Source organism: Octopus sinensis, linkage group LG20 (genome assembly GCF_006345805.1).
Source record: "Octopus sinensis linkage group LG20, ASM634580v1, whole genome shotgun sequence".
Taxonomy (NCBI): Eukaryota; Metazoa; Mollusca; class Cephalopoda; order Octopoda; family Octopodidae; genus Octopus; species Octopus sinensis.
In genome coordinates, this window is record NC_043016.1 from 15,676,823 (window position 1) to 15,704,064 (window position 27,242).

At 35.5% G+C, this 27,242-nt stretch overlaps 1 protein-coding gene across 1 annotated transcript in view; it reads right to left on the reverse strand.

The window, feature by feature from the left end:
* Nucleotides 1-1,806: 1,806 nt before the first annotated feature.
* The window catches only part of LOC115222471 (ubinuclein-2), a 44,246-nt gene continuing 18,810 nt past the window's right edge, over nucleotides 1,807-27,242 (reverse strand). The window contains exons 3-13 of the mRNA XM_029792688.2: nucleotides 22,606-22,716; nucleotides 18,479-18,622; nucleotides 14,780-14,836; nucleotides 12,755-12,858; nucleotides 11,321-11,708; nucleotides 11,127-11,194; nucleotides 10,389-10,555; nucleotides 7,908-7,986; nucleotides 6,929-7,048; nucleotides 6,199-6,243; nucleotides 1,807-5,090 (exon numbers count right to left, since the gene is read on the reverse strand). Coding sequence (XP_029648548.1) covers nucleotides 2,309-5,090; nucleotides 6,199-6,243; nucleotides 6,929-7,048; nucleotides 7,908-7,986; nucleotides 10,389-10,555; nucleotides 11,127-11,194; nucleotides 11,321-11,708; nucleotides 12,755-12,858; nucleotides 14,780-14,836; nucleotides 18,479-18,622; nucleotides 22,606-22,716 — 4,065 coding nt within the window. The 3' untranslated portion in view covers nucleotides 1,807-2,308. The remainder of the gene's footprint in view (nucleotides 5,091-6,198; nucleotides 6,244-6,928; nucleotides 7,049-7,907; nucleotides 7,987-10,388; nucleotides 10,556-11,126; nucleotides 11,195-11,320; nucleotides 11,709-12,754; nucleotides 12,859-14,779; nucleotides 14,837-18,478; nucleotides 18,623-22,605; nucleotides 22,717-27,242) is intronic.

A 27,242-nucleotide genomic window follows, 5' to 3' on the forward strand; every position in this document is an offset into this window, starting at 1 on the left:
AGGCCATATTCCTAGCTTCCCACCAACAAACAGACCATTTTCTGCAGTAAATTCAAAACAACTGTATTTCACAGAACTTTACCTAATTAACCCATTATTTTGGTTTATGTCCTTTGCCCCCTTTTGGCCACCCCATTATCATCCCACTTTTCTTCAATGCTCCCTGGATCTTTCCAGCACTACCAAGGGGACAGTACCACACCCTTTGGGAACCACTGTTCACAAAAGATCCTGTCCTAACCCCATATTACAATCTAAATCACTATTATTGCAGCTTTATTTGTTCAAATAAAATAGAATTAAATAACAGAACACCAATTCTTCAATGATTGCCATACACCAATATAAAGTCAACAGTAGGCGTAGGAGTGGCTGTGTGGTAAGTAGCTTGCTTACCAACTACATGGTTCCGGGTTCGGTCCCACTGCGTGGCACCTCGGGCAAGTGTCTTCTACTATAGCCTCGGGCCGACCAAAGCCTTGTGAGTGGATTTGGTAGACGGAAACTGAAAGAAGCCCGTCGTACATATGTATATATGTGTGTGTGTGTGTGACTGTGTTTATCCCCCCAACATCGCTTGACAACTGATGCTGGTATGTTTACATCCCCGTAACTTAGTGGTTCAGCAAAAGGGCCCAATAGAATAAGTACTAGGCTTACAAAGAATAAGTCCGGGATTGATTTGCTCGACTAAAGACGTTGCTCCAGCATGGCCACAGTCAAATGACCGAAACAAGTACAAGAATAAAAGAATTATACACAGCTGTTTGTAAAATGATTGCCAAATTAAGATGCTTAGCTAACCATTTCACTATTATAACTTGGTGTACTCCAAGCTATTATCCCCACCTTATGTGTTTCTATCTACACTCGATTGGCTTATTTTACAACCATCTTCAAGTACCCTGACCCCTATCTATATATATATGTGTGTGTGTGTGTGTGTGTGTGTACATATACACACACATATGTATATATATATATATATATATATAAAGTCAACAGTAGGCATAGGAGTGGCTGTGTGGTAAGTAGCTTGCTTACCAACTACATGGTTCCGAGTTCAGTCCCACTGCGTGGCACCTTGGGCAAGTGTCTTCTACTATAGCCTCGGGCCGACCAAAGCCTTGTGAGCGGATTTGGTAGACATATATATATGTATCTGTGTATATATATATATATATATATATATATATATATATATATACATATATATATATACACACACACACACACACCCTACAGGTGAATTTACACTAATACCATTATTCTTAACAAAGTCCAGTGCATTAATTCACTATATTATCTCATAGAAGAAAATATAATCTTACCCATTAAAGGTTTTCCCAAATCCAAAAGTCAATGTATATAGTTGGTAAAAAGTGCTCAAACAGAACTTATTTTATTATATTTGCAAATCTACATTTTAAAGTTATGAGAAAAAGATAAAAGGAAGAAATAAAGGAAAAAAAAGGGAAAATCAATTAGACAGAAATTTTACATGTAAATATGCCTTATATTTGGATAGAACTTTCCAAATAATTCAACAATTACATGTACATAGATCTGCATATGCTTATGAACATGTCTTAATGAACATGTGAGTACATTAAAATATGTACACACACACACACACACACACATAAACTGATGCCTATATACATATAAACCTGTATTTTTTTGTGAACATACAAGAAAAATAAATTAAAAAAAAAACTGAATGTGAATATGGCCGGAAAAGTTAAAATAATACGGGAGCTGAGAGACACTTAGGTCTACACGTTAAATCACCAACCAAAACAGTACTCAAGGAAAAGTTTTGTTTAATGCTGCACCGTGAGAAAAAAAGACACAAGGTGTTGGTGGGTACAGTGAAATAAAGTTAGAGATCTACTCGATGATTCCCAGCTTATTGTTGCACATATGGGGAAGGTGAACAATCTGCTATATGAAGAAAAACTAAAAAGAGGAAATGTGTAAATTTATCTTGACACAAGATTTAGAAAGTGAACAGTAATGGTAGTCAGCAACAGTGATATTGTAAATAATGAACAATGTGATGGCAGTGACTATGCTGATGAATAATCTGATCTGATAGTCATTTAAGTACTAACAGAGAAAACATATAAGACAAAATGTAAAGTTGTATGGAAAGAAATATTTATATGACAGTTAAAACCTATAAAGGCTTTTATCTGAATCATTGAGTTTTTGTTTACATGTTTGTATTCTTCGGGATGTGAGGAGAAGGTCAGAGAAAGCAACTCTACAATCATTTGTAATTATCTTTCTGATAAGACATTTTGATTCACTCACTTTTAGAGTGTCTGATGCTGTCTTGATTAAATTGAGCTGGATGAATACTTCCTGAGTGAGGTTGTAAATTCTCCTGGTTAAGTCCAGACACAGTCCTTGTGATATTTGCTGTAGTAGATACCCGATTGCTGGCCACAGATCCATGCTGTACCTGTTGCTGCTTCAGTTGCGGATGTGAACCACTGCTGAGCTGCTGCTGTAAATAAGATGTAGAGTTAAAAACAGGACTTGAAGTTCTGTTACTAGAAGCTGAAGCAGAAGCTACTGTCGAAGCAGCTACAGAAGATGCAGACACTTGAGGATTGCTTCCACTAAGGTTCCACGAAGAACAAGCAGAGGACTTTCCCTGAGATGTGGACACTGATACAGCATTGGCAGAGGTGGTAGTACATGTTGTAGTACCACTACTTGTATTACAACTGTTACTACTACTCTTAGCTTGAGTCCCCATCACATGCATAGGCAGTATCCCAGTACGTTGATGATGCAAGTTCTGCTGCCCCTGCTGGGATCGAGCCACGTTCTGTTGATGCTGTGAAACTGATGCAGCTGTGAGTGTAGAAGAGGAAGAAGATTGAGTGGGGACAGTCCCAGAAGAGGAGCTACTAATATTTGGTGTTGTCGGGAGTTTGTACATAGATCCTGGAGAAGAAGCCGAAGTAGGGTGTGTCGCTGTTGAGGCTGTTAAAATCTTTTCCGTAGAAATGAGACATTGAGATTTAGACTGCTGCTGCAGTTGCTGCTTTAGTGATGAAGACTGAGTTGAATGAGCAGACGCTGAATACAAAGAGTGAATGTGTGTTCTTTGTGAAGATGATGAACTACTAACAGATTTACTACAAGAACTTGGACTTGTAGCAGCATTAGATGATTGGCGTGGTTGGGAATGTCGAGGGGTAGGGATCACTGAACTTGACTGACACTGGGGGGCAGACTGGTGTTTGCTTGCACACTCTGCTTTGACAAGAGAAGCTGTACTTGTGTGTGGAGAAATGGCTCTAGACGTTTGTTGTTGTTGCTGCTGCGTTGTTTGAAATTGCAGAGGAGATGAAAGAATTTTAGAGTGATTTTGTTGCTGAGAACTTTGACAGTTTGTGGGATTCACAACCTGAGATGAAGATGTTAATTGTTTACTTGACACAAGTGAAGAATATGATTTCTGCTGATGTTGCTGTTGATGGCGATTATGGTGTTGCTGGGAAGACTGTTGCTGTTGTTGTTGCTGCTGCTGCTGCTGTCGCCAAGATTTTGAAGCATGGGAGCTCAAATGAGATTTATTTGAATGAGAGTGACCTATGCTTTGTGACATCCCATGCACCACATTTTGTTGCTGATGAAGTTTTTGATGTTGCTGCTGCTGCTGTTTTTGATGCTGCAATGAGGACTGCTGCTGCTGCTGCTGCTGTTGTTGTGAATGAGTCTGATGCAGGTTACGCTGTTGTGTGGATGCAGTTTCGATTTTGCCAGCAGGGTGCACAGAGGAAGTTGATGTTAAAGAATGGGGTAACTGATTCGTAGTCCTATGTTGCTGCTGCTGCTGCTGTTGTTGTTGCACCTGACATCTCTCATCAACAGCTTTTGAAGCTGCAGATGGAATTGGTTGTGTTTTCACCTTTTGCGTTGGTGCACCACTCTTAGAAACCAAACATGAGGCAGCATACCGTTGAAACTCAGCCAAGTATGTATTCTTGCTATCATCTTTGGAGAACTGAGCTGAAGATTTACTATCAGAATTCTGAGATTTCTCAGAGCTACCTGCTGCTAGTGCTGCCGCGTCTTTTTTGCTACTTCCTTTAATGCCAGATGCTTTTAATATCTTACTTGCCATACTAATAGTCAATTTATTCTGTACATTGGGTTGGGAAGAATCTTTAGATTTGACATTAGGATATGTAGTATTTAGGGACGAAACCTGTTGAGTTTTAGAGTTTATGTTAGATGTAGTTTGCCCATTGTGCTGCTGGAGTTGGGAATCAACCATTACTGACATAGCATCAACATAGCCATGATAATTCTGAGAATCACTAGTAACAACTCCAGGAGGTGAAGATTGTTGAATAGATTTAGAGTGTACATTTCCTATGTGAGAAGGAAGTTTCTGTTGTTCCCCGCCAGGTTGTTTGTTGCTTGAAGTATGTCCTTGTGATTGTGATGATGAAGTGCCATGCTGATGATTTTTAATGGAAAGAGATGTGGTTGGACTGTGTTGAGAATAATTAACCTTCACAGAAGGTATGGTGGGACTTATCTGAGGAGATGTATTCTGATTAGAGAATGGTGAACCATAAGTTACACTCACAAGGGAAGATGAAAGTGAAGAACTGGAGATTACTAATGGCGATACTGAACTTGAGGTTACATTACCAGAAATTTCATGAACTGTTTTACTAGATTCATTTAGGTTTAATTTTTCTCCTTTCCCAAAGTTCTCTTCTTGTGAAGTCTTATGAAGGGAACTAGACACCGCTTGAGATTTCAGAACCAAATCAGAAACGTTCTCCTCAGATGAAGAAGGGTGATCACTCTCAATATACTCTAATACATTCCACAGACTTTTATCTTCAGATCTGTCAGAAGTTGTAGGTGAATGATCCATCATTTCATTAGCTAGAGTAGTCAAAATGGGTGTTACATCTGCTTTTGCATTTTGTTGGCAAGCAATCAAACTATCAGTTTGTAATGCTGGGCTACTGTTGGAATGTGAGCCTGTGGTAGGAGTTGCAGCAGATATATCCTGAGATCTGAGGTTACACATAGCTTTGGTTGGTTTTATTCTGAAGAATACAAAATTATAAATCAGCCATAATCTAAACATATGTTAGAATTATATTTGTAACTTTTATTTAATAGAACCAAAACAAATATTTCCTCCCTTAGGTCTGCTGAAGCCAAATTGATTATTTTGCAGATTAGAATTATGAACTAAAAACTGGAATGCTATATCTATATTCCAAATCACTAATATCCATATGTCTGATAGTAAACTTTAGTTTCCAAAGCATGAAACCCAACACTTCAAACTAATTAAATAATCGTTAGTTGCAATGTTAGGCCTTTGCTTGCAACATCCTCTTATATGGATTAAATTGTTAAGCACTGTCTTGGCTAAAGACAATACCATGTTTGGCTCTCGCACTAATATACTTATAAGCCATGATATAGATATCTATGCAAGAGAGAATTATACAGTGTTTGACTGAAGTAAGCTGTCATTTGGTGACGTATGCCAGGTTCCTTTGAGTACATTTACCTGGAGTAAAAAGCTCAACATTGAAAAGTAAAACAAAGAAAATAATATATAAAGTTTATAGTACTTAAAAACATAAGAGGTTGAGAATAAGGAGTGGAATGAACTAGAAAAAAGTTATTCATTTCTTTTATGTATAATAAAAATGTAACTGCTTAACTTTGGCATTATTGCAATCACAGAACTTGTCTACAGACAAATATATATAAAAAAAAAAACAAACTCCTGAACAAATATATAATATTCCTGCATTAATTCAATCAATGTTTAAGAGAACTGACTCGGCCAGTATATTGAAGTAGATTTTATTTTAAATGCAGATATATGCATCATCAAATGGTTACCTTGATTTTAGGCATGTTTAAAAGAAATACTGAATTAAAAATTTACAAGCATGATCTGTCATCCAATATCAATATCTATATTTCATCACCATTAGTTTCATACTTAATTTTGATTTAAGTATTCTCTGCAGAATATACCATTCTTTTTCATATAGCTTAGTTTTGTTTTAAAGATTTCTGCTAATTTCAACCTTATTTCATTAAGATAAATCAAAATAGTAATAAACTGGCTTAAACTTGATTTTAAAACTTTATGGATAAATTAAATGATAGCATAAATATTATACTTACTGTGAAGTTGAACCATGGGTTACTTTACTTTTTTTGTATAAAATTCTGAGAAAAATATAAAAATTACATAAAACCAACAATGAAAATGTTAATCATTAACATGTAACATTGAAAACAAGCTTTTTTCAGTAAAATATTTATTTTATAAACATATTGAAGAATGAGTTTAGGGTCAGCAAGCATTTCAACAAACCTCAGACAAAGAGAAAAATATTAAATTAACTAACTAGATATAAAATTTTTAGAACAATATCTTGACACAATCCCACAAAGATTCTAATTTTTTAAAACCAGTTTGAGCTTTCAGTTGTAATTACCTTGAAACACTTTTACTAGTTAGTATTAGTCAAATTTACATTAACAGAACTACAAAGTATTTGCAACATATTACAGATACAGGTCAGTGATTATCCCATATTCCAGTTTCTTTCTTTTTTCAATGTTTTCTCCACAGTTATTTACTACTGGGCATATTTTTTTTAAAATCATTTTTGCTAATTTCCTTCAATCAAGATCTAAAATTTAGTCCCCATTGAGATTAAATTTATAGTTTTGTACAGAAGAAATTCACATCATTTGTTTCATAATTCTCTGCTATTAAAGCAATAGGTGATTCATAATTCTGCTTTTCCAACAATAAATTTATCTTCAGTAATGTTATACATGCTCCAAACACCAGTCACCATCATACTGCATTAGGTGTTTCTATTAAAATAGAATAATTCCATACCTCATTTTTTCATTCCATTCATAATCTCTTTGTAGTGAAGTTTTCTCCATCTCCTCTAGAGATTTTTCTTCTTCACCATCTGAAGAATCTTCTTTCATCTCCTCATCCTCAGGAGTGCTCCTATAAAAGAAATAAGAATTTTTTTTAAATTGTTCAGAAGAAAAGTATTTTATGAAAAAGTATCATCAACAGGACAAAGAATGTAGAAGAAAGACAAAAAAAAAAAAAAAAAACTGCTGAAAGAAACTTTCAGACTACTAGCTTCTAATTTTTAGTAATTACATACGTGCTTAAATTGGAACTTGCAACTGTATTTGATAGACCAAGTGCCATGTTTGCTAATTGGACTTGCAGTTAGCAATATATATAGTGTCATACTTTCTGTAGTCTCATTTGTAATTCTTTGTCTGTAATTTCCATTTTCACTGATCCACTGTTCTGGACTTTCATCATCATCATCATTTAACGTCCGTGCTAGCACGGGTTGGACGGTTTAACCAGGATCTGGAAAGCCAGGAATCTGCACCAGGCTCCAGTCTGATCCAGCAGTGTTTCTACAGCTGGATGCCCTACCTAATGCCAACCACTCCGTGAGTGTAGTGGGTGCTTTTTACGTGCCAGGCGAGGCTGGCAATGGCCACCAGTCAAGGCGGCGCTGGCATCGACCAAGAGATTTATGGTAATCCGCGAGTCATTCTACTAACATTTTTGCATTTCATGAATAGTCTAATTAGTGAAATAACTACTGTAGTAGCTCTTCTGATATTACATTCTCCTTGTGGATACTGACCACAAGTATATTTTTAACTTTTCAGCCAGAGTTGCAGTGGACTAAAGTTTTATCTCAATGATATCACATTAGGCATTGTAGCTATGTAACGACCATTACTGACTGGCATAAGTTTAACCTCTTATTATGATCATCTGATAACAACTTCTAAAATAATAAAAACAATACAAATAGAAACCCAATACTTACAGATCAACATTTTTAATGTTATCTGCTTGATATTCAATTTTATATTTCTCTAACTGATCAGGTACTTCTTCATTCGAAGCTGAAATAACACAAAAAGTTAGCATCCTATTTTAAGAAAAATTTTAAAGATTAGATTATAAGTAGACTCACCAATAATAAACATCAGTCAATGTAATATTATTTTAGCAACATGTAAAGAAATTTTACTTGTGTATCATTTACAAAATATACAATTTTTTTTAAAAATCCAACTATAAACATGAAATATCTATTTTTATCTTCTCGTGTATAGATATTAACAACAGAAGAATATTTCAAACAAATTAAAACTTTAACCAGCTATCACCGAGTTGAACAACGCTATACAGAAAAATGATAAAAAGGGTAATGAAATGAAGAAAAAAAAAAAAAAACTTTTACTAGTCCTCTTAAAAAACTTTGTAGTGATTTGCAAAATATTTTAGAAAATTTGGGAAAATTGCAACAATCCAGTAATGTCAACATTCATCTTCATTGTGGCCATCATCAAATCATTAGAACAAATACACTTTAAACAAACTATAAAAGACACCACATGTGGAGGTACTTGATTAAATACAAAGTAACGGTGAGTTGCAAATTTCACAAAATTCTTTAATACTTCATTGACAGGTATCAGTGTTGAAATTAAATTAACTAAAAGAAAATATAAATATTTTACAAAGGAACCATCTTAACAAAAGTGTTGCTTATGAAAAACAAGTAAATCAAGTTTCATACACTCAAAACTCACAGACACACACTATAACCCTTTTGCAATTCCTTTGGTTTCTGTTATAATTTTGAAAGTGATATTCATTTACAACTCAAGTAGTACGAGTCTTATATATAAATGGAGAATTAAAACTCAATCTCCTCCACCATCCATTATCAAATATTTCTATTTTTGGACAAAAATATACTCAATTTTAAACTGCATTATGAACCAACTTCATTTCCCTTTAACCGTTTTCACTGCCATTTCCAACAAGTTTCAATCAAATTCTAAAACAACCATCAATTAATTCAGAATGGTTTGATGTATCAAAATAGCATTTGGATCGGAATACAATATTGCACAAATTTTATCTGAAAACTACTATAACCTGCCTTACTGCTGCTTCCACTGCAATTTGTGGTAGTGTGGTGGTAATAGGAGTGACAAGAATGGTGGCTGTCATCCTCCACATTGTTTTAATGTCTATTTTTCCAGACTTGCATGGGTCAAACAAAAGCATATTTAGTTTTTCTTTTTTTCTATGGCCAAATGCCCTGCCTGAAGCTAACCCCCATTTGTTTCCAAATGAGGTAATAACAAACAGTCCAGATATGTTTTTTTTTTTTCAAGTGGAGAACTGGAAACAAAGAGCATAAAAGGAACTTTTTATTTGCATAAATACAACATGTCAAGAGGTCAAGCCCTGTCCAGAAGTCACTACCATTGTTTACAAACCAACAAACTAAGGGAAAGCAAACATGTGCCTGTGCAAACTGGGTTCTGGAAGCGCTGTGTATTCCACCCACATGTAATCAATAAAATTCTTCACACACCCAACCCCAATAAACCAAACTAAATCTCTTTTCATGCCCCATGCTTATCTCTCCCTCCCCCACTGTATCATTGCAATCCTGTTGTCTCCCCCCTCCTCTACATACCCAGTTTCACCAGTCACATTCCTCCACCATCTCTCTCTGTATTCATGTGAACTCCCTACTCATGCACCCATGGCAATACTCTACCATCCCTTTTATATTTTCATCCACCATCTCACACCCTTTCTCTCTTTTGCACTTTCACACTCATGCATTCTTTATTCTCTTTCTCTCTCTTTGACTGGGAGAAACAATGCATCTCTACAGCCTGATTCTGTCCCTGTCACACTGACCTCATCATGTGGCACAAGGTCACTTCCTCCAATACTCCCCACTTTCAAACGATCTGTAAAGAGGATAGCATTAGGAAAGGCATCCAGCCATAGAAACCATGTTAGAAAAACCAGATGCTGAATGACGATGATACACATACAAACACATGAAGGGCATCTTCAGTTTCCATCTACCAAACCCAATCACAAGCCTGGGTTTATAATAGAAGACACTTGCCAAAAGTATCATGTGGTGGGGATGAGCCAAAATCTACTGGTTAGGAAGCAAACTTTACACTCTCAGAAATTTGCTGCATTCAAAAACCATTCAAATTTATAGTTGCTAGTACTAAATATGAAGCTTACAAAATTTTGTTTTTATAATAAAAAAAAAGTGTAGAAGAAAAGACAAAATTCTAAAAAATCAAAATGCACTTTGTTAAAACTAGCAAATCTTTATCTAGTTATCATCAATAATGCCATAGCAAGATTTCTATCCTTTTAATTTAAATATGATTAGGTAAATCTGTCGTAGCCATGGGAAGGTTTTTTGGCATGTAATTTAAGAAGTGATGATCTGACCAAACCAAATACTAACCTTCTTTCAATTTTGGGACAGACTTAAGCTTGTCATCTTGTTGAGTAATAAATAGCTTTTTGACACGTTTTAGAAGAGTTTCTTTACTGCATGGCAGAAAGGCTGCTAAATAAGCATAAACTGATGTTCTTTGAGAACAGTTCAATACACGAGATCCCATTTCAAGCCTATGGAAGTAACGAAAAGAAAAACGAAATCATAGAATACCAACTGGATTACATTAAAAAAGTAAAAAAGCTAACTTAGAATGATGTAAAGAAAGACAATTTTGAAAGTGAAAATGCATTTTTAAAATGTCACTTCTATTGAAAATATAGAATATTTTCTGAAAACACACATTCTTAAAACTACAAAAGTTTTCAAAATATACTACTGATCATGTTTACATTAGTTAAAATACACTAAAGATCAAACAATAGCATATACAATTGTTCTAATACTAAATGCCATGGTTTCTATTACAAAACATTAATACCTCTTTTTGTATCATTTTTGCAGTACAATTTATAAGTAATCAAACTGTTACATGTATCATAAAATGCTCCACAGTACAAAAACCATCTTTAGCCAATTGAGGTTAATGGATCACTTAGAGAAATAATAGATATTACCCAAGCATGAGGCACAAGCAATCCATAGACCCAAACTTTGGTAACACAACAGAGCTAATAACAATGCATTTTTTTTCATTTTACACATATGTTAGGATAAACATCAGAAACTGATTTGTTCACTTACTCTAATAGCATCTTGTTAATTTCACTTGTGAAAAATTTGGACTTTCTTTCCATACAGTCAGCAGCTGCCTATAAAAATAGAAAAAATTTGCTGGATAAAATATTAAAATAAGTCCAAGATAATTGTTTACATGGTTACAGAAATGACTGGATTTGTATAAAAACAATAAAATTTCAGATAAAGCAAATACTAACTTGCTTGAGCTGGTAAATTATTTTTTCCATATGATCTGGAATTCCAGCAGTTAATTTGGGAATGCTTTCATTGTTATCAAATGACTTATCATTGTTATCTCGACTATCTGAATCTTCTTTGAAATTGTTAATATTTGATTTTTCTGTTGACCCAGGCTCCAACTCCAGAACTTCTTGACGTGCAACTGTAGAACTGGTTACAGTTGGTAGTGATCCTGCATAAGCTCCACTATTAGTTGAAGATTTCTCTTGAGACAGCACTCCAACTGGGGAAGTTTGGGAATAAATATTTCCGTTTGTTTCATCTATATGCCCATTATTTGAGGTAGATGATGAGGTAGAAACAGCATTTTTCAGAAGTTCTTTGACAGTAGAAGAAGATTTTTTCCTAAATTTGGAGATAGAAAAAACATAATACAATAAGAAAAGTTTTTATTAAAAATATACTTTAAAAAAGAAAAAGACAATGTTATTATAACTAGTTGTTCAGTTGATTACCCAACATGCCAAATATCAGCTAAATGTAAATATCAAGATATTTTCAAATACTTAGTTTTCAACATAATTCTAGAGAGATATGGATCACCATACCTTACATCAGGACTTCAGTAGTTCCACAGTCAAAGAAGCTGCTTGATACCAAACATAATGTTTATGGTAAAAAAAGCTCACATTTCCACAGTATCGGATAGTTGCCATAGTGGATTGCATCTTCCACAAATAGAAATCATTCATTGAGCATATTTATTCATTTCCTGTGTGACACTTTCAAAAAAACTTTCTGGTAAAAATAAGAATAAATAGTCCAACGGTTGAGCATCAGAAGGTAGACTGTGTTGTGGACCAGTCTTTTCTGTGAAATCAGGAATTGTAGTTGACGTAATTTTCAACTGTGTAGTCATGTTTTAATTATCATTTTTACCACTTTCATTATCAAAATCTCCTTCCTTGACCAACAAAAATTCAATAACATCAATATCAGATTCTTCTGAAGACAAATCAGTGGTTTTCTTTTACATTTTGTAAAACTTTCAAAGTCGGAATCACTACCTGCTGACACCACATTGATAAATGCTAATATATAAACTTCTCTTCAAACGTTGAAAAAAAACCATGTGGTCTCAAAAATTTCACGGTATTTGTACTTGAATAAAAGCAGGAAAGGCTTTATCTCAAACTATCTCAGAGCTACAAGAATTCAATGTGATTTTATTTGTTTTTCAGCCGATTTTGGCCAGACTGAATACTAAAGGGTTAAATATAAATTAAAGTCAGGTTTGAAATGGAGTTGCATTTTTTGGTTCAACAGAAAATGGCATTTTTTTAAAACCTCATGAAACACAAGGTAAGTCGCAAATTTTGCCAAGGGTTTTAGCAATAAAATGGTACATGCAGTACAACAAAAGATCATATCCTGAAAAACTGTTTCATTACCTCAAAATTTCTTTACTTGTTGGTTTCCTTGGTTTCTTGAATTCTTTTTCTCCAGACACTTTTTTCTTTACTTCATTATTAGCTCCTTCTTTTATTTTATTTATCTGCAAGATAATAAAAATAGAGAAAAATGTCTCTTGTAAAATAAGTTGAATTGTAGAAATTTAAAGATAAAAATACTTTAAAAAAAAAACAAACAAATAACAAAACAAATTTCGTTTGATTGTTTTAAGATGGGGATGTTTATTGAAATTTTTTAAAAAAATATTTAAAATTATGAAAATTGTTGACAAATTTGCTTTTTATATACTAAAATATATTTCAAAATACGTTAAAATGAAGATACTGTTGAACTTAATTTAAAATGGAATTTACAATGAGAAATATTTGGAGAAATTAAACATCCATAAGTGTTGAAAATATTTAAAATGAAATGCAAGATAAAAAAAGAAGGGGAAAGCAGAATAAAAGTTTCAATGAAATGATCTGCATTAAAATACATAAAACTTATTGACTGATTTCCACAACATTTGATGTTTTGAAATCCTTGATCCAAAATATATCACAAAAATAAAGCGAATGATAAGTTTGAATATTTGAAGAGCTAAACTATGCATAGATTTCAACCTAACATTTTTTGTTTGCATAAAATCAAAAATGAATTTGACCACCAGGTAACTTTTGAATATTTTTCTAAGGAGGATAACCAATAGTAAACAAACAACTATAAAATAGCAAGAGCAACTAGTTTTAAATCGGCTTCCTTAGGGAAAGAAGGTAGTGACTTATAAGTACTATGATAAACAAAGAGCTACATAATGCAGAAAACTAAGATAAAAGATTAAAATGCCATAAAAACTCAATCTTTTGGGTCATTTTCATTTCCTTTAAAAAGTTTCAAAGAAATGAAGAAAAATTGGCAAAAGGCAACATTTTAAATCAAGATTTGGCATTAATGAGATATATATATATACAAATGAAAACACTGGAACAATTTCAGGAGAATGTTTTAGATCATTTCTATCATAAATTTTTAAACAATGGAACTAGCACAGATTAGATTTTAACAATAACATTATATAAAACAAAATACTTCTTCAAAAGTACAATGGTTTGAAAATCACATTGAGAAACTCACTGAAGATCATAAACATCAAATGTGAACACTAGTTATTTGATGAAAATCTAATGGTCTACCAACTGAGCAGTGTGTGGTCCCTTAACTGCTAGAAATAGCAACTAAATCTCAAATTACATCGTAACATCTTAAAAAAAAAAGATGTGATGGTCACAACCAAAAGACCTTTGATCATGGGTTTGCTCTTTGAGGGCTGACTAGGGGATACACAACAACTAATTATTTTACCAGAGAAGTATTTTTTTAATAAATGCAAAAAGAATTTTGAATATATGCCACTAATAACCAAAACACCCAGTTTTTGAAGTTTATCAAAGTTTGGAGGGATCAAATTTCACAAAATAAAATAAGATAATAAAAAATAAAAATTTACAAACAAAGAATAGCAGCAGAGAAAAAAATGTTGGTAGATGACAACAAGGAACTGATACTTGCCATTTTTTTTTTTTTTCAATTTTTTTCAGCATTATTTATAGATAACAAAATGCAAGACAAAGCAAGAAGACAGAAAGAGATAAAGACAAAAATATATGCAATGAATGCCAATAGGAGCCAAAAATGGAAAAAGATGACAGCGATTAATTAGTAAGAATTGATTATGAAATCAATTGCTGATAAAAAAATTTTATTTACAATATGTGAAACCTTATTTGTTTATAAAACAAATACATGAAATGAATTTTTGTTCAATCACTGTCATCTTTGTTTGAAATAAATGTCATCAAACCAAAATGCTTTATAAAAATGGCTCGATATAGTCCAGGTTCATTGAAAAACTATAATGGTGATGCATTCTAATTTGTAAAGTCAGTACAACAGTTCATAAGCTGAACAATTTATAGTCAGCCATAGATAAGTTTATCTTCAGCAGTGTAGTCAATGCTTACTTCTGGAACTTTCTTCTTGACCTCACCATCTGATTCGGGATCGGAAGTTATTATTCTCTGAAAATAAAATTAAGAAAAAGAAAGAAAAAGAGAAACTTGTAATTAAACCTGTTTATATTTTACAATTAAATTTCCTACACTAACAAGAATAAGGTAGTTTTTTTTTTTCTTTCTTTCAGATTTAACTGATGGAACCTTCTCCCTGCTAACCAAAGAAAGTTACTTGCCAGCCTATGACACAAACTATAGCTCACATAATAAATAAGATAGCTACAGAACAGGTTTCCTAAGGAGTTGAATCAGCTTACATGAAACAGTAAATAAAAATGTGATTTCACATTCATTATGGCTTCAGATTTAAGCATTTTGAATAAATTTCTAATATAAAATATATTTCCCAATTCAAAATTAAGCTTTGTTTGAGAAAATTAACCAAGTCAAAGCCAAAACACACATATATTTTCTAATGAAGCAACTCTCTCATCACCTGGTTCAAGTCCTATGATATATGAAATGAAATGTAAAAAATGCATTTAACCAGTAAGTCATCACTGTTCTAATATTCACTTTCCCATGCTTGCACGGGTCGGACTGACTTTATTGAAGCGAATTTCCTATGACCAGGTGCCTTTCCTTTTGTGAACTATCACCTGTCTCAAAGCAAGATAATACTGCAAGCCTTCTAGCCTGTCACAATTAGCAGTATGATGTGAGGATCTGTTGCTCCAAATTATGGAGACTTGTAGCTCTAAATAAAACGGCAGAGAAGGCAACTTATCTAGCAGAGCAGTAACTCTGAATAAAAAATGATACAGTGTAAGCAGCATAATAAAATGAATTCAGTTTATTAAGTGATTAGGGGTGGGATATCCAACTGTTAAACATGCTAAAAATAAAATATACACAAAACAGGTAACTTTAAGACAAGGAATTTTTGACACTGAAGGAAGTGATCTTGTGTCAGATGATGAAAGGTTAGTGTGTGACAGAGGGACAGAAACAGGTGTGTTGTTATAGAGGAAGCACATGGTTACCTGGTCAGAGAGAGAGAGAAAGAGAGGAAGGGCGTGAGAGAAAAAGAAAGAGGTAACAAGGACAGAAACAAGTGTGCTGCTGTAGAGATACATGGATACTCAGAGAGAGAGAGAGAGAAAGAGAGAGAGAAAGAAATATGAAGGTGGAGAAACCAGGAGTGACTGAGCAATGAGCAATAGGGACATGAGTGCTAGAGACATGAGAGAGAGAGAGAGAGAGAGATGAGAAGCTACCAAAGAGGCCAAAGAAATACACTTGATATTATGTAAACAGATACAAAAAGCCAAAAATACATGCAAATCTATGCATGCATGTACCACCATCCTGTATATGCACACATGCATACAGAAAGAGTTAAATTTTCCTGAAAAATAAATTCTACTTTCTATAAAAAGAACAATGGATAATATAATCCATATTACACAAGAAAACTAATGGGCAGTCAATCAGCAATGTCTTCAGTAGTGTTCCCTTGCTGCTGTCCATTTGCACATGCACACATAATTTACAATGACCACATCATCATCATTTAACGTCTGTTTTCTATGCTGGCATGGGTTGGATGGTTTGACAGAAGCTGGCAAGTCAGAAGACTACACCTGTCTGTTTTGAAAGGGTTTCTACAGGTGGATACCCTTCCTAACACCATCCACAGAGTGTGCCGGTTTCCTTTTATGTGGCATGAGCAGCAGTGAGTTCACCAAGTAATTTGCAGGACAAGACCCCTCACGTAGGGGTGAGTAGTACTGAGGGAGAGTAAAGACATCTTGAAATAGAAGTGAGACGTGGCTTCCTCAGATGCAGGAGAGGAAAATGGTGAAGATGCAACAGGGATAGGGCAGGGGGCTACAGAGTGGTGTATATAGTGGAATAGACCAAGGATTAGAGAGGGTTGTTAGATGGATGAGTTCCCAGCATTTCAAAAGGAGAGTAGGAGCTGGCAAAGAGAGGGAATGATGGGAGAAAATGTGCAAACGTGTTTTCAAAATGAAATCAAAAGAAATTAGAGACATGGTGACTTGCACTGATGCATACCTTCTTTACAAAGAAAGAGAAAATTTGCTCACAAGCAAATTTATGAACACACTAACAACCAAAAATTAGAACACAAGAAAAACAAGAAAACTCCAATTGTAATCATTTTGCTTATTTAAATACATCACTTAGGAAATTGAGCATTTCCCTCACTTCACTTTCACCTTAAAAAGTGGAAGTAATCATTGATAATAAGGTCCAATGAAATAACTGTAATATGAGGGGAAAAAGTTGATAAAATGCTTCATTGTCTGCTTATCCATATTTACATGAGACAAATTCACAATTACCTTTGGTCATTTGTTATTTCATTATGAGGCCCAGTACTTAGTATCATTTCTTTCATAAGTATAATCTACTAAAAGTACTCAACATATATTTCTTGGCACTCCTCATCCATTCTCATTACATCACCATCTCACCTGCTTTTTATTATATATCCAACTGATGTGCACCTATTGGATTTCTTTCCAGTCTCTGCACATTTGGTATACAAAGCCTATAGTCCATGTCCTCAATGATGAGGCAAAACATAGTTCTTAAAATGTTTCACACAATTTTGAGTTTTGTATAATTAACTTTTTAATTAGCAAAAAAGGCAACAACTTCCTGAAACTTTCCCCTACCCTGCCTAACTCCAACAACTATACTTTCGTTTCAGTTACTTTCATTGCTAACATAACAAAATTAAAATAAATTATCAACTACATCTAGTGGATTTTATTCAAAGAGTCTCTCTCTGATATTAACTTGGAACTTTTGGTACAACTACCAAGCCTCGGGTTCTGGTTCTTTGTTAGGCAACTTAAAGCACCTTTTGTATTACCTACTGTTTGCACAGAGTTTACAGGAACTGATTCTTTAATAAATATTGTTATAAATTCATGCTTTCTCTTTCTTACTAACCATCACTCTGATACTTGATATGTTGAGCTTTCAACCAATGGATTCATTTCAAACCAGTGCTTCAGGAGAGGGGCAGGATTGAAAAGGGCCTAGAAAAATTGCCTTAAAAAAAAAATTAATATGATTTTTTTCAACTTTTTAACCTTGTGCAATGCCATGGTAAAGAAAGGAGACATATATGGATGCAAACTAATTTTCTTATCTTTAAGACAGAGTGGGAGCAACTGTGTGTCCATTTGAGAATCCCTATTCTAAACCACTTCTAAAGGTTTAGAAATTTACCACAAACCTTTAACAATTAAAATCATCAACAACCACCTTAGAGTTTCCAACTGAAAGCCTTTGAAAACTTTTGTACACTTGTCAGTGTGGGATTCCTTGATAAGCTGCAAAATAAGTACTAAATCTACAAGATTTATAGTCCAAAGGACTATAAATTAATGTATACCAAAAAGGAATGTACATGTCAACAGAAGGCACACTTTTAGTGAAGTGATTGTAAAACTTAATAAGGGAGTAGGTACAATTTCAATAATGAGTACTCAGAAAACATATAGGGTTTAAAATGCAATGGTACAATCATCAATAGACTGCTTTGTGAGAATCTAAAAGGGGTAAAGCCCACACAAGACAGACATGCATGCACAGACAAGTGTCTTTAAGATGTAATCAGGAATTAACTGCTAAGAACAATAACAATAATAATAGATTTAAAGAAATTACCTTCGTCTTTTTCCTCTTTTTCAAAGGGGAACTTACATATTCATCACTAGAATCATCGGATACATCTCTAAAATCCAGAACACCTGAGTTGATGTAGAATCCACCCAGTTTAGTAGTGAGGCAGGCAGGCACCAACTCATCATACTAAAAAAAAAAGGGGGAAAAAAGGATCAGAATATTTTGCATATTTAAAAAAAAATAAAATAAATATTTTGTGCTGCAAACCACTTTAACAGAATAGGGTCCTAGCCAAGCAACATGGTGCTAACATTGCACAAATAGTCCAGTGCAAAAGAGCTAGGTGATAGGTCAAGAAAGAGTGGAAGTGACAGCAAGGACTGACGTTACTTGTGCAATGTCTTCGGGATAGCAAAAAGACAAAAAAGCATGTAAAAGCCAGAAAGAGAGGGAAAAGTCTGGGAAGTGAAGCATAAAACCAGCAGAAGGACTAGCAACTGATATTAGCTTGAGTATGGCTTGTAAGATTATATAAGAAAGATGGGGAAAGCAGCATATTCATTAGAGACAACAGCTGAGGTGCTGATGGTTTCACTTGTTTTATATTATGTTAACTGTCTCCTGTACATGATGAAAGATGTAGAATACTTTTTAGCCTTTATTAAATATTGTTTTGACATTCAGTATCAAATAGGTTAAACGCCCCACCCCACCCCCACCCCTGCTTTCATGGATTTCCATGATTCTGTCACCATCCAATTCCATTATTATGAATTTGAATTGGGAGCTTGAGTCATAGTGGATCTTTCATTAGCTGATTCCACAACCATGGACCATTCCATCCCTGTGGATGTGTTGCAGTTACTCTCTTGATACAGCTTCGTCATCCTGACCGTTGATCTTCCAGGCTTCTTCCACTCAGCATCAATGCAAGAAGCACCATTGACTCAGCTGAACTCTTGTTACCTCTTCACAATCTGACATATGTCTTTGCCACATCCCTGGCAGATTGGCTGAATGGGTCCCATGCCTTGTGAAAGGGCAGCCCATGGTTGTCACTCCATGAGGTATTTTCAAAATCCCGCATACTCGGAAGTTAAAACTTAGGTATTATACCATCCACTTCAAGAACTATGTTAAAGAAATATGATGCAGGAAGCATTAAATAACAAAGAAAACTTCCTAAGCTGCATTCAAAAAGTAGTATTAGTGACAGCGCACAATGTCTGTGTACAATTCATTCTAGGTTCTTCAGACTGCTAGCAACTCCCCCACCCCATAGACGCTTAGTAACTTTCCTGTTACTACATCAGTGAGTGAAAATTAAATTGTTGAAGATAGTCATAAGATCATAATATTGGTCAATGACTAATATTTTTTTCATTGCTATATAATTATTTCTAAAGCAAGAATTAGAATCAAAGGGCCTTAGAGTCAACCTAGCTAAAACCAAAGTTCTAATAAGTAGGAAGGTAGACAAATCACAAACACCCTCAGGTAGATGGCCCTGCTCGATCTGTAGAAAAGGCATAGGTAGAAACTCTATAAGATGCACCAAATGTAAGCTATGGACACATAAGAGGTGCAGCAACGTCAAAGGAAGGCTAACTAGAAAAATAGTTTTTGTATGTAGCAGATGCTCGGGAGTAATAAACACTGAAAATACGCAGAGACCATCTTCCGCCACATTCCAGGGAGAAAAACTAGAAATAGTTGATAGCTTTCGTTACCTAGGTGACTAAGTCAGTAGCGGGGGTGGGTGTGCTGAAAGTGTAACTACTAGAGTAATAGCCTGGGCAAAGTTCAGAGAGCTCTTACCTCTGCTGGTGACAAAAGGCCGCTCGCTCAGAGTAAAAGGTAGATTGTATGACGCATGTGTACGAACAGCCACGCTACATGGTAGTGAAACATGGGTCGTAACTGCTGAGGATATGCGTAAGCTCGCGAGAAATGAAGCCAGCATGCTCCGATAGATGTGTAATGTCAGTGTTCATACTCGACAGAGTGTAAGTACTTTGAGAGAAAAGCTGGACCTAAGAAGCATCAGTAGTGGTGTGCAAGAGAGGCGTTTGCGCTGGTATGGTCATGTGGCGAGAATGGATGAAGATAGTTGTATGAAAAAGTGCCACACCCTCGCGGTTGAGGGAACCTGTGGAAGAGGTAGACCCAGGAAAAACTGGGACGAGGTGGTGAAGCACGACCTTCAAACTTTAGGTCTCACCGAGGAAATGACTACAGACCGACACCTATGGAAGCATGCTGTGCGTGAGAAGACCCGGCAGGACAAGTGAGGCCATAATCCTGTGGCCTACACCTGGGGTGTAGCCAGCCCACTTATGCATTCCTTTCCTTCTTGGGACACAAAACTCTACTTGTGAAGACCTGTTGAGGCAAGTGAAAATCGAAATCGTAATCTATCAACATCAATGGAATTTGTAGCTGTGGTACCAGTGCCGGTGGCACGTAAGAGAGTCATCCGAACGTAGCCGTAGCCAGCGCCGCCTAACTGGCCTCCGTGCCAGTGGCACGTAAAAAACACCATCCAATTGTGGCCGCTTGCCAGCCTCGTCTGGCACGTAAAACGCACCCACTACACTCACGGAGTGGTTGGCGTTAGGAAGGGCATCCAGCTGTAGAAACACTGCCAGATCAGACTGGGCCTGGTGCAGCCTTCTGGCTTCCCAGACCCCAGTTGAACCGTCTAACCCATGCCAGCATGGAAAGCGGACGTTAAATGATGATGATATTTAGTCTTCCAGATTGAGAATAAAATATAAACATTTGTATCTCTTACATTCTATCTAAAATGCAATTAAACCTTTTAGCATTTAATCCATCCACATCTGGCCCGAATATTCTACCTGTTCTATGTTCAAAGTGACCAGATCCAGCCTCTCACACCTGCTTTACAATGTCAGTTACATATTATCAAAATCTCAAAGCTATGAGATAATGCATGACTAATTCAAAACAATGTGAATAAATAAGAAGCATTACATCTAACACAACAGAAATTTGAATGGTAAAGGTTTAAGGTATTTCTGTAACATCAGTTTCTGCTTGTAACACTGTTTCGTATTTAATAACAAGGCCAAAAAAACTATGAACCTATGAAGTTAATATAGCTCCAATATACTGATATGGTAAAGATGCTTAACTGTGTCCCTCCCTCTGATAATAAGCTCAATGTGGAGGTGCAATACACTGCCATAAGTAACAAATACTGAATAGACAATATTTCCTTGGGTTGCCAACTTTGAATTGCCTAATTGCTCCAATCTATATTCATCTCAGTAGAGGGATCTTATTTTGTGGTTACTTAGTGACCCTGCCAGTTGGTGCTGGTGCCACATAAAAAGCACCCAGTACAGATGTTAAGTGGTTGGCACTAGGAAGAACATCCAGCCATTGAAGCCATACCAAAGCAGATGCAGAACGTGGCAGAACCTTTTGGCTCATCTGTTCTGGTCAAACAATGCAACCCATGCAGAAAAGGATGTTAGATAATGACGATGATAATGAATGTCAAGTCTCTATAAAATCATTAAATGAATAAGCCTTTAGTGGCATACCAAAATTCCAATTAAGTCAAAATGACCATAATGTTCATGACAAAAGAGAAATATTCACAGTACCAACAGTTAACTGATACAGAAATAAGGTTCAGATCACTTTAAATATAATTCCACAATGACTATTTAGATTGCTTCAAGATTAATTTTATATGCCATCCTTCAAAAGAGTAAACTGATATGATGAAGAAGATAATGAGTTGAGCCATGACCTCATGAACTGAGTTCAAATCCACTTAGGTATTTCTTTCCCTATGATTCTAAATATCTCTGCTCTCTTCTACAGAATATTAACACTGTTGACTCTAAAACAGAGACATTTATGAGTACCTGAGGTTTACAGAAATATTCATTGTTTTTTATTGTATCCTTATTTCCTTTAACAAAATCAGTATCATCTAATGCACCAATGTTGTATAAAAAAATTCCCTATAAGTAAGTAGATTAAATTAATAGAAAAATCCATTTTTCTGGTAATATATTAATTAATTTGAAATCTATTGCAAAACGAAGTCAGTATAATGAGATTACTTGATCTAAAAAATATCTAAAGTATATTTTAATAATTAATCGAGTTATTCAGAGAAAAATACTCACTGCTTCAGAATTATCCACAAAGGGATCGGTTTCATCATAACCTTCACCAAGATCAACTAAATCTTGGATAGCATCTAGCCGTTTACTTTGAGGTTTATTGTGCTTGGGTCCCTGAAAATAACAAAAAAAAATAATATGAATAAAAATTAATACATATTAACTATACAATAATATTTTCAGTAAAAACATTGTAATGTCTCTAACAATAAATTTACTAAACAGAAATAAAAGAAAAAAAAGAGATTAGGAGAGAGAAAAGGTGAGGGCAATTTTAATAAACTGCCTTTTGAATTAATAGAAACCATTTGTAGATGAACTTACATTTAAAAGAAGGAAAACTTTCTCAGTGTACAAATTTTAAGTATTCTAAAATATCACATGTAAGCATGGCTGTGTGGCAAGAAGTTTGCTTCTCAACCACATGGTTTCAGGTTCAGTCTTACTGCATGACTGGAAGTGCAATTGTCTTCTACTATAGCACCTTGTGAGTGGGTTTACTTGACAGAAACTGAAAGAAGTCCATTGCGTGTATCTCACCTTGCCTTGACATTGCAAAACAGTTTACAATTAGTGTAACAGTCATGAAAGAGGTGTCCTTTATTTCCAATCATTGAAAATATAGGATGAGTAAGACATCTGACCACAGAAAATCTGCTTCAACAAACTCCATCCAACCCATGCAAGCAAAGAAAAGTGGACATTAAAATGATGAATGGTAACACATACATACATATATATATATATATATATATATATGTGTCTATTCGTTCATCATTTTCATCCACTCTTCCATATTGGAATGGGTTAGACAAAAACTTACAGTCAGCCAGACTCTCTTCCTATTGCTATCCCTTAATTATTTTCCAAGTCAGGTATTTTCCATTTCACTTGCCTTGTTATGTGGACAACAAGAAAAACACTGAATTGTGCAATTTTTGTTTTTCTGATGAACAAAAACAACTGATTTTGCCCAAATAGGGTTAAAGAGGATACATGTAATCAACATTTGCACAAACAAGACAACCTTCCACTCGCTTTCACTCACCCATTCCAATTACAGTGTATTGGTCAGCCCAATGCTTATAGTAAAAGACACTACCTCAAGATGATACCCACAGCATGACTGAACCTCAAACCAACATAGCAGTGGTCTTTGTAACCACATTGCCATTTTTTTTTTATCTACAGCAATGTCTATAGAAGAGTTGCTTGGAGAAAAAGTGGACTATGATGAAAAATGCAGGGACAGAATCTGGGAATATTCTTAAGTATTGAACCTGGAAAAGTACAGAACAAGCAATAATTAAGCTTGTAAAAGTATACAAAAAGCAAAAAAACTTAGAGATAAATTATTTCTCCCCTATTTTTAGTACTCTATTATTTTTAAAATTTTATTTTCTTAACAAAACTCATTATCCAAATATTTTAAATCACAGATATTGTGTTATGAAATTAAACTCAGAAGAGGCGTAGTGGTATCACAGGAAGGTTAACAAAGAAAGTCGTCTTTGTTAGTGACAGATATGCAAGAATAAAAAATAAGAGTACACAAGAAGTAGATGTTCTGAAATACCCAGAAGGCTCCCCTAGATGTAGTAGCTTCTGTTGCCTAGGCAACTTAATTAGTGGTGGAGGAGGATCCTTTAAAAGTATAGTTGCAAAATAAGAACTGGCTGGAGAAAGTTCAGAGAACTTCTACTTCTATTGGTAACAAAAAAGCTTCTCTGAGAATGAAAGGTATATTGTAGAATGCCTGTGTATGGATAGCAATGGTACCCAGTTGTGAAACTTGGGCTGTGAACGTAGAGGACATGTGAAGACTAGAAAGAAAAGAAACTAGCATGCACCAAAAGATGTACAACATCAATGTGCTGAGAGAAAAACCGGGCATTGGAGGCATCAGATGTAGTGTGTGTGAGAAAAGACTGAGCTGGTATAGTCATTTGATGTGGATGGATGAGCAAAGATGTATAAAGTAGCACCAATTGCTAAACCTAGAAGGAACCTGTGGAAGACCTAAGAAGAGACGGGACAAAGTAATGAAGACTGGGGTCATCTGAGTCCTTTTTTCTATCTATGAAGACATTGTACAAATGATGATCCCGGTTTTCTGCTGGTGGCACGTAAAAAACACCATCCGAGCGTGGCCGTTCGCCAGCCTCGTCTGGCACCTGTGTCGGTGGCACATAAAAAGCACCCACTACACTCACGGAGTGGTTGGCGTTAGGAAGGGCATCAAGCTGTAGAAACACCGCCAGATCTGACTGGCCTGGTGCAGCCTTCGGGCTTCCCAGACTCCAGTTGAACCGTCCAACCCATGCTAGCATGGAAAGTGGACGTTAAATGATGATGATGATGATGACAATGGGCTTAAATCTTTGTATTACATAGCGTCGGTTAAAATCTGTAAACATACTCAACACATTTATTTACATATATATTACAAAACATGTGCATTTACAAGCACTTACAAAAATATAGACAATTGCCATTTGGCTTACAAAGGACCGTTTGCATGGTTTCACTTCAACCCTTTCGTTACCTTATTCATTTTGAGATGCTTTGTGTTTCTTTTAATTACTTTAAATATAACGAAGAATTAAGTAAAATAACTAAGTTATCATTAAGCTAGTGTTAGGCACATAGATTGTGACTAAAGTTTAGTGGAAGATTTTAATTCAGAACTTTTGCAAACAAGATATTTGTACTACAGAGTCAGAGGTGGTTTCAGCCAGGTTGGTAACGAAAGGGTTAAGGATTGTTTCTCCATTATATATTTTAACCCTTTTGTTACCATATTTCTGTTGAGATGCTCTGTGTTTCTTTCAATTAATTTTAAAGATAACAAAGAATTTAGTAAAATAACTCAATTATCATTCAGGTAGCGTTAGGAGGCGCAATGGCCCAGTGGTTAGGACAGCGGACTCGCGGTCATAGGATCGCAGTTTCGATTCCCAGACCGGGCGTTGTGAGTGTTTATTGAGCGAAAACACCTAAAAGCTCCACGAGGCTCCGGCAGGGATTGGTGGTGATCCCTGCTGTACTCTTTCACCACAACTTTCTCTCACTCTTACTTCCTGTTTCTGTAGTACCTGTATTTCAAAGGGCCGGCCTTGTCACTCTCTGTGTCACGCTGAATATCCCCGAGAACTACGTTAAGGGTACACGTGTCTGCGGAGTGCTCAGCCACTTACACGTTTATTTCACGAGCAGGCTGTTCCGTTGATTCGGATCAACCGGAACCCTCGTCGTCGTAACCGACGGAATGCTTCCAAAGTGTTAGGAACATAAATTGTGACTAAGGTTTGGTGGAAGATTTTAATTCAGAACTTTTGCAAACAAGGCATTTGTACTACAGAGCCAGAGGCAGGTTGGTAGCAAAAGGGTTAACATGGTTTTACTTTGGGGCAATACCCTTTCATATATATATATATATATAAATAAATGGTACCTTTTCTACTATAGCTTCGGGTTGTGTGTGTACATGCATATTTGAGTTTGTCCCCCAATAATAATGTAATAATATTAAATATATCTCTCTCATCTTACAGGACCCATTGAATTAATTTCCCATGCTAACTGAAGAACAGCTGAATATGTACACTTATATACATATATGCAAAAACATTTATGCTGATATGCATGGCCGACATCCACAAGTTCATGTTACAATGTATAACAATGCAATACATTTGTACAGATATACAAACATATTCATACACATGTACATTCAAATACACAAATATGCATCAGCAAACATACAAATGCATTCATAAAAACAGTAAGCAACACTAACATGGTGTACAGCAAAGTGCATTATTTAATCACACAAGTTATACCATTTAACTTGGATAGTGAAGATAGATTTTGGCCCTTATTGGCCAAAATCTGTCTAACTTAGTAACACCACTTTGAATAGACTTTCTTTTAAGTCATGTTTTAAAAACATAACCCATCCATGTATGGAATTGTTTGTTAGATATAGTAGAAGACACTTGCCCAAAGTACCATCCGATGGAAGTGAACCTGGAACCATGTGGTTGGGAATCAAGCTTCTTACCACACAGCCACGCCTATTCATTTACTTGTTTCAGTCATTTGACTGCGGCCATGTCAAACAAATTGACCCCAGGACTTATTTTTTGTAAGCCTAGTACATGTTGTGCAAGAGAGGCGACTGCACTGGTATGGTCATGTGTTACATATGGATGAGGACAGCTGTGTGAGGAAGTGCTACTCTCTAACTGTGGAAGAATTAGACCAAGGAAGACATGGAATGAGGTAGTGAAGCATGACCTTCAAACATTGGGCCTCATAAAGGCAATGACAGGAAACCGGGACCTTTGGAGATACACTGTGATTGAGTAAAAAGTACCATCCAAATGTGGTTGATGCTAGGTCCGCTTGACTGGCTCCTGTGCCAATGGTATGAAAAAAGCACCATCTGAATATGATCGTTACCAGGCCCACCCTATTGGCACATAAAAAGCACCCACCACACCCTTGGAGAGGTTGACGTTAGGAAGGGCATCCAGCTGTAGAAACACTGCCAGATCAGACTGGAGGCTGGTGCTCAAACAGTCGAACCCATGCCAGCATGGAAAACGGACATTAATTGATGATGATGATGATACATA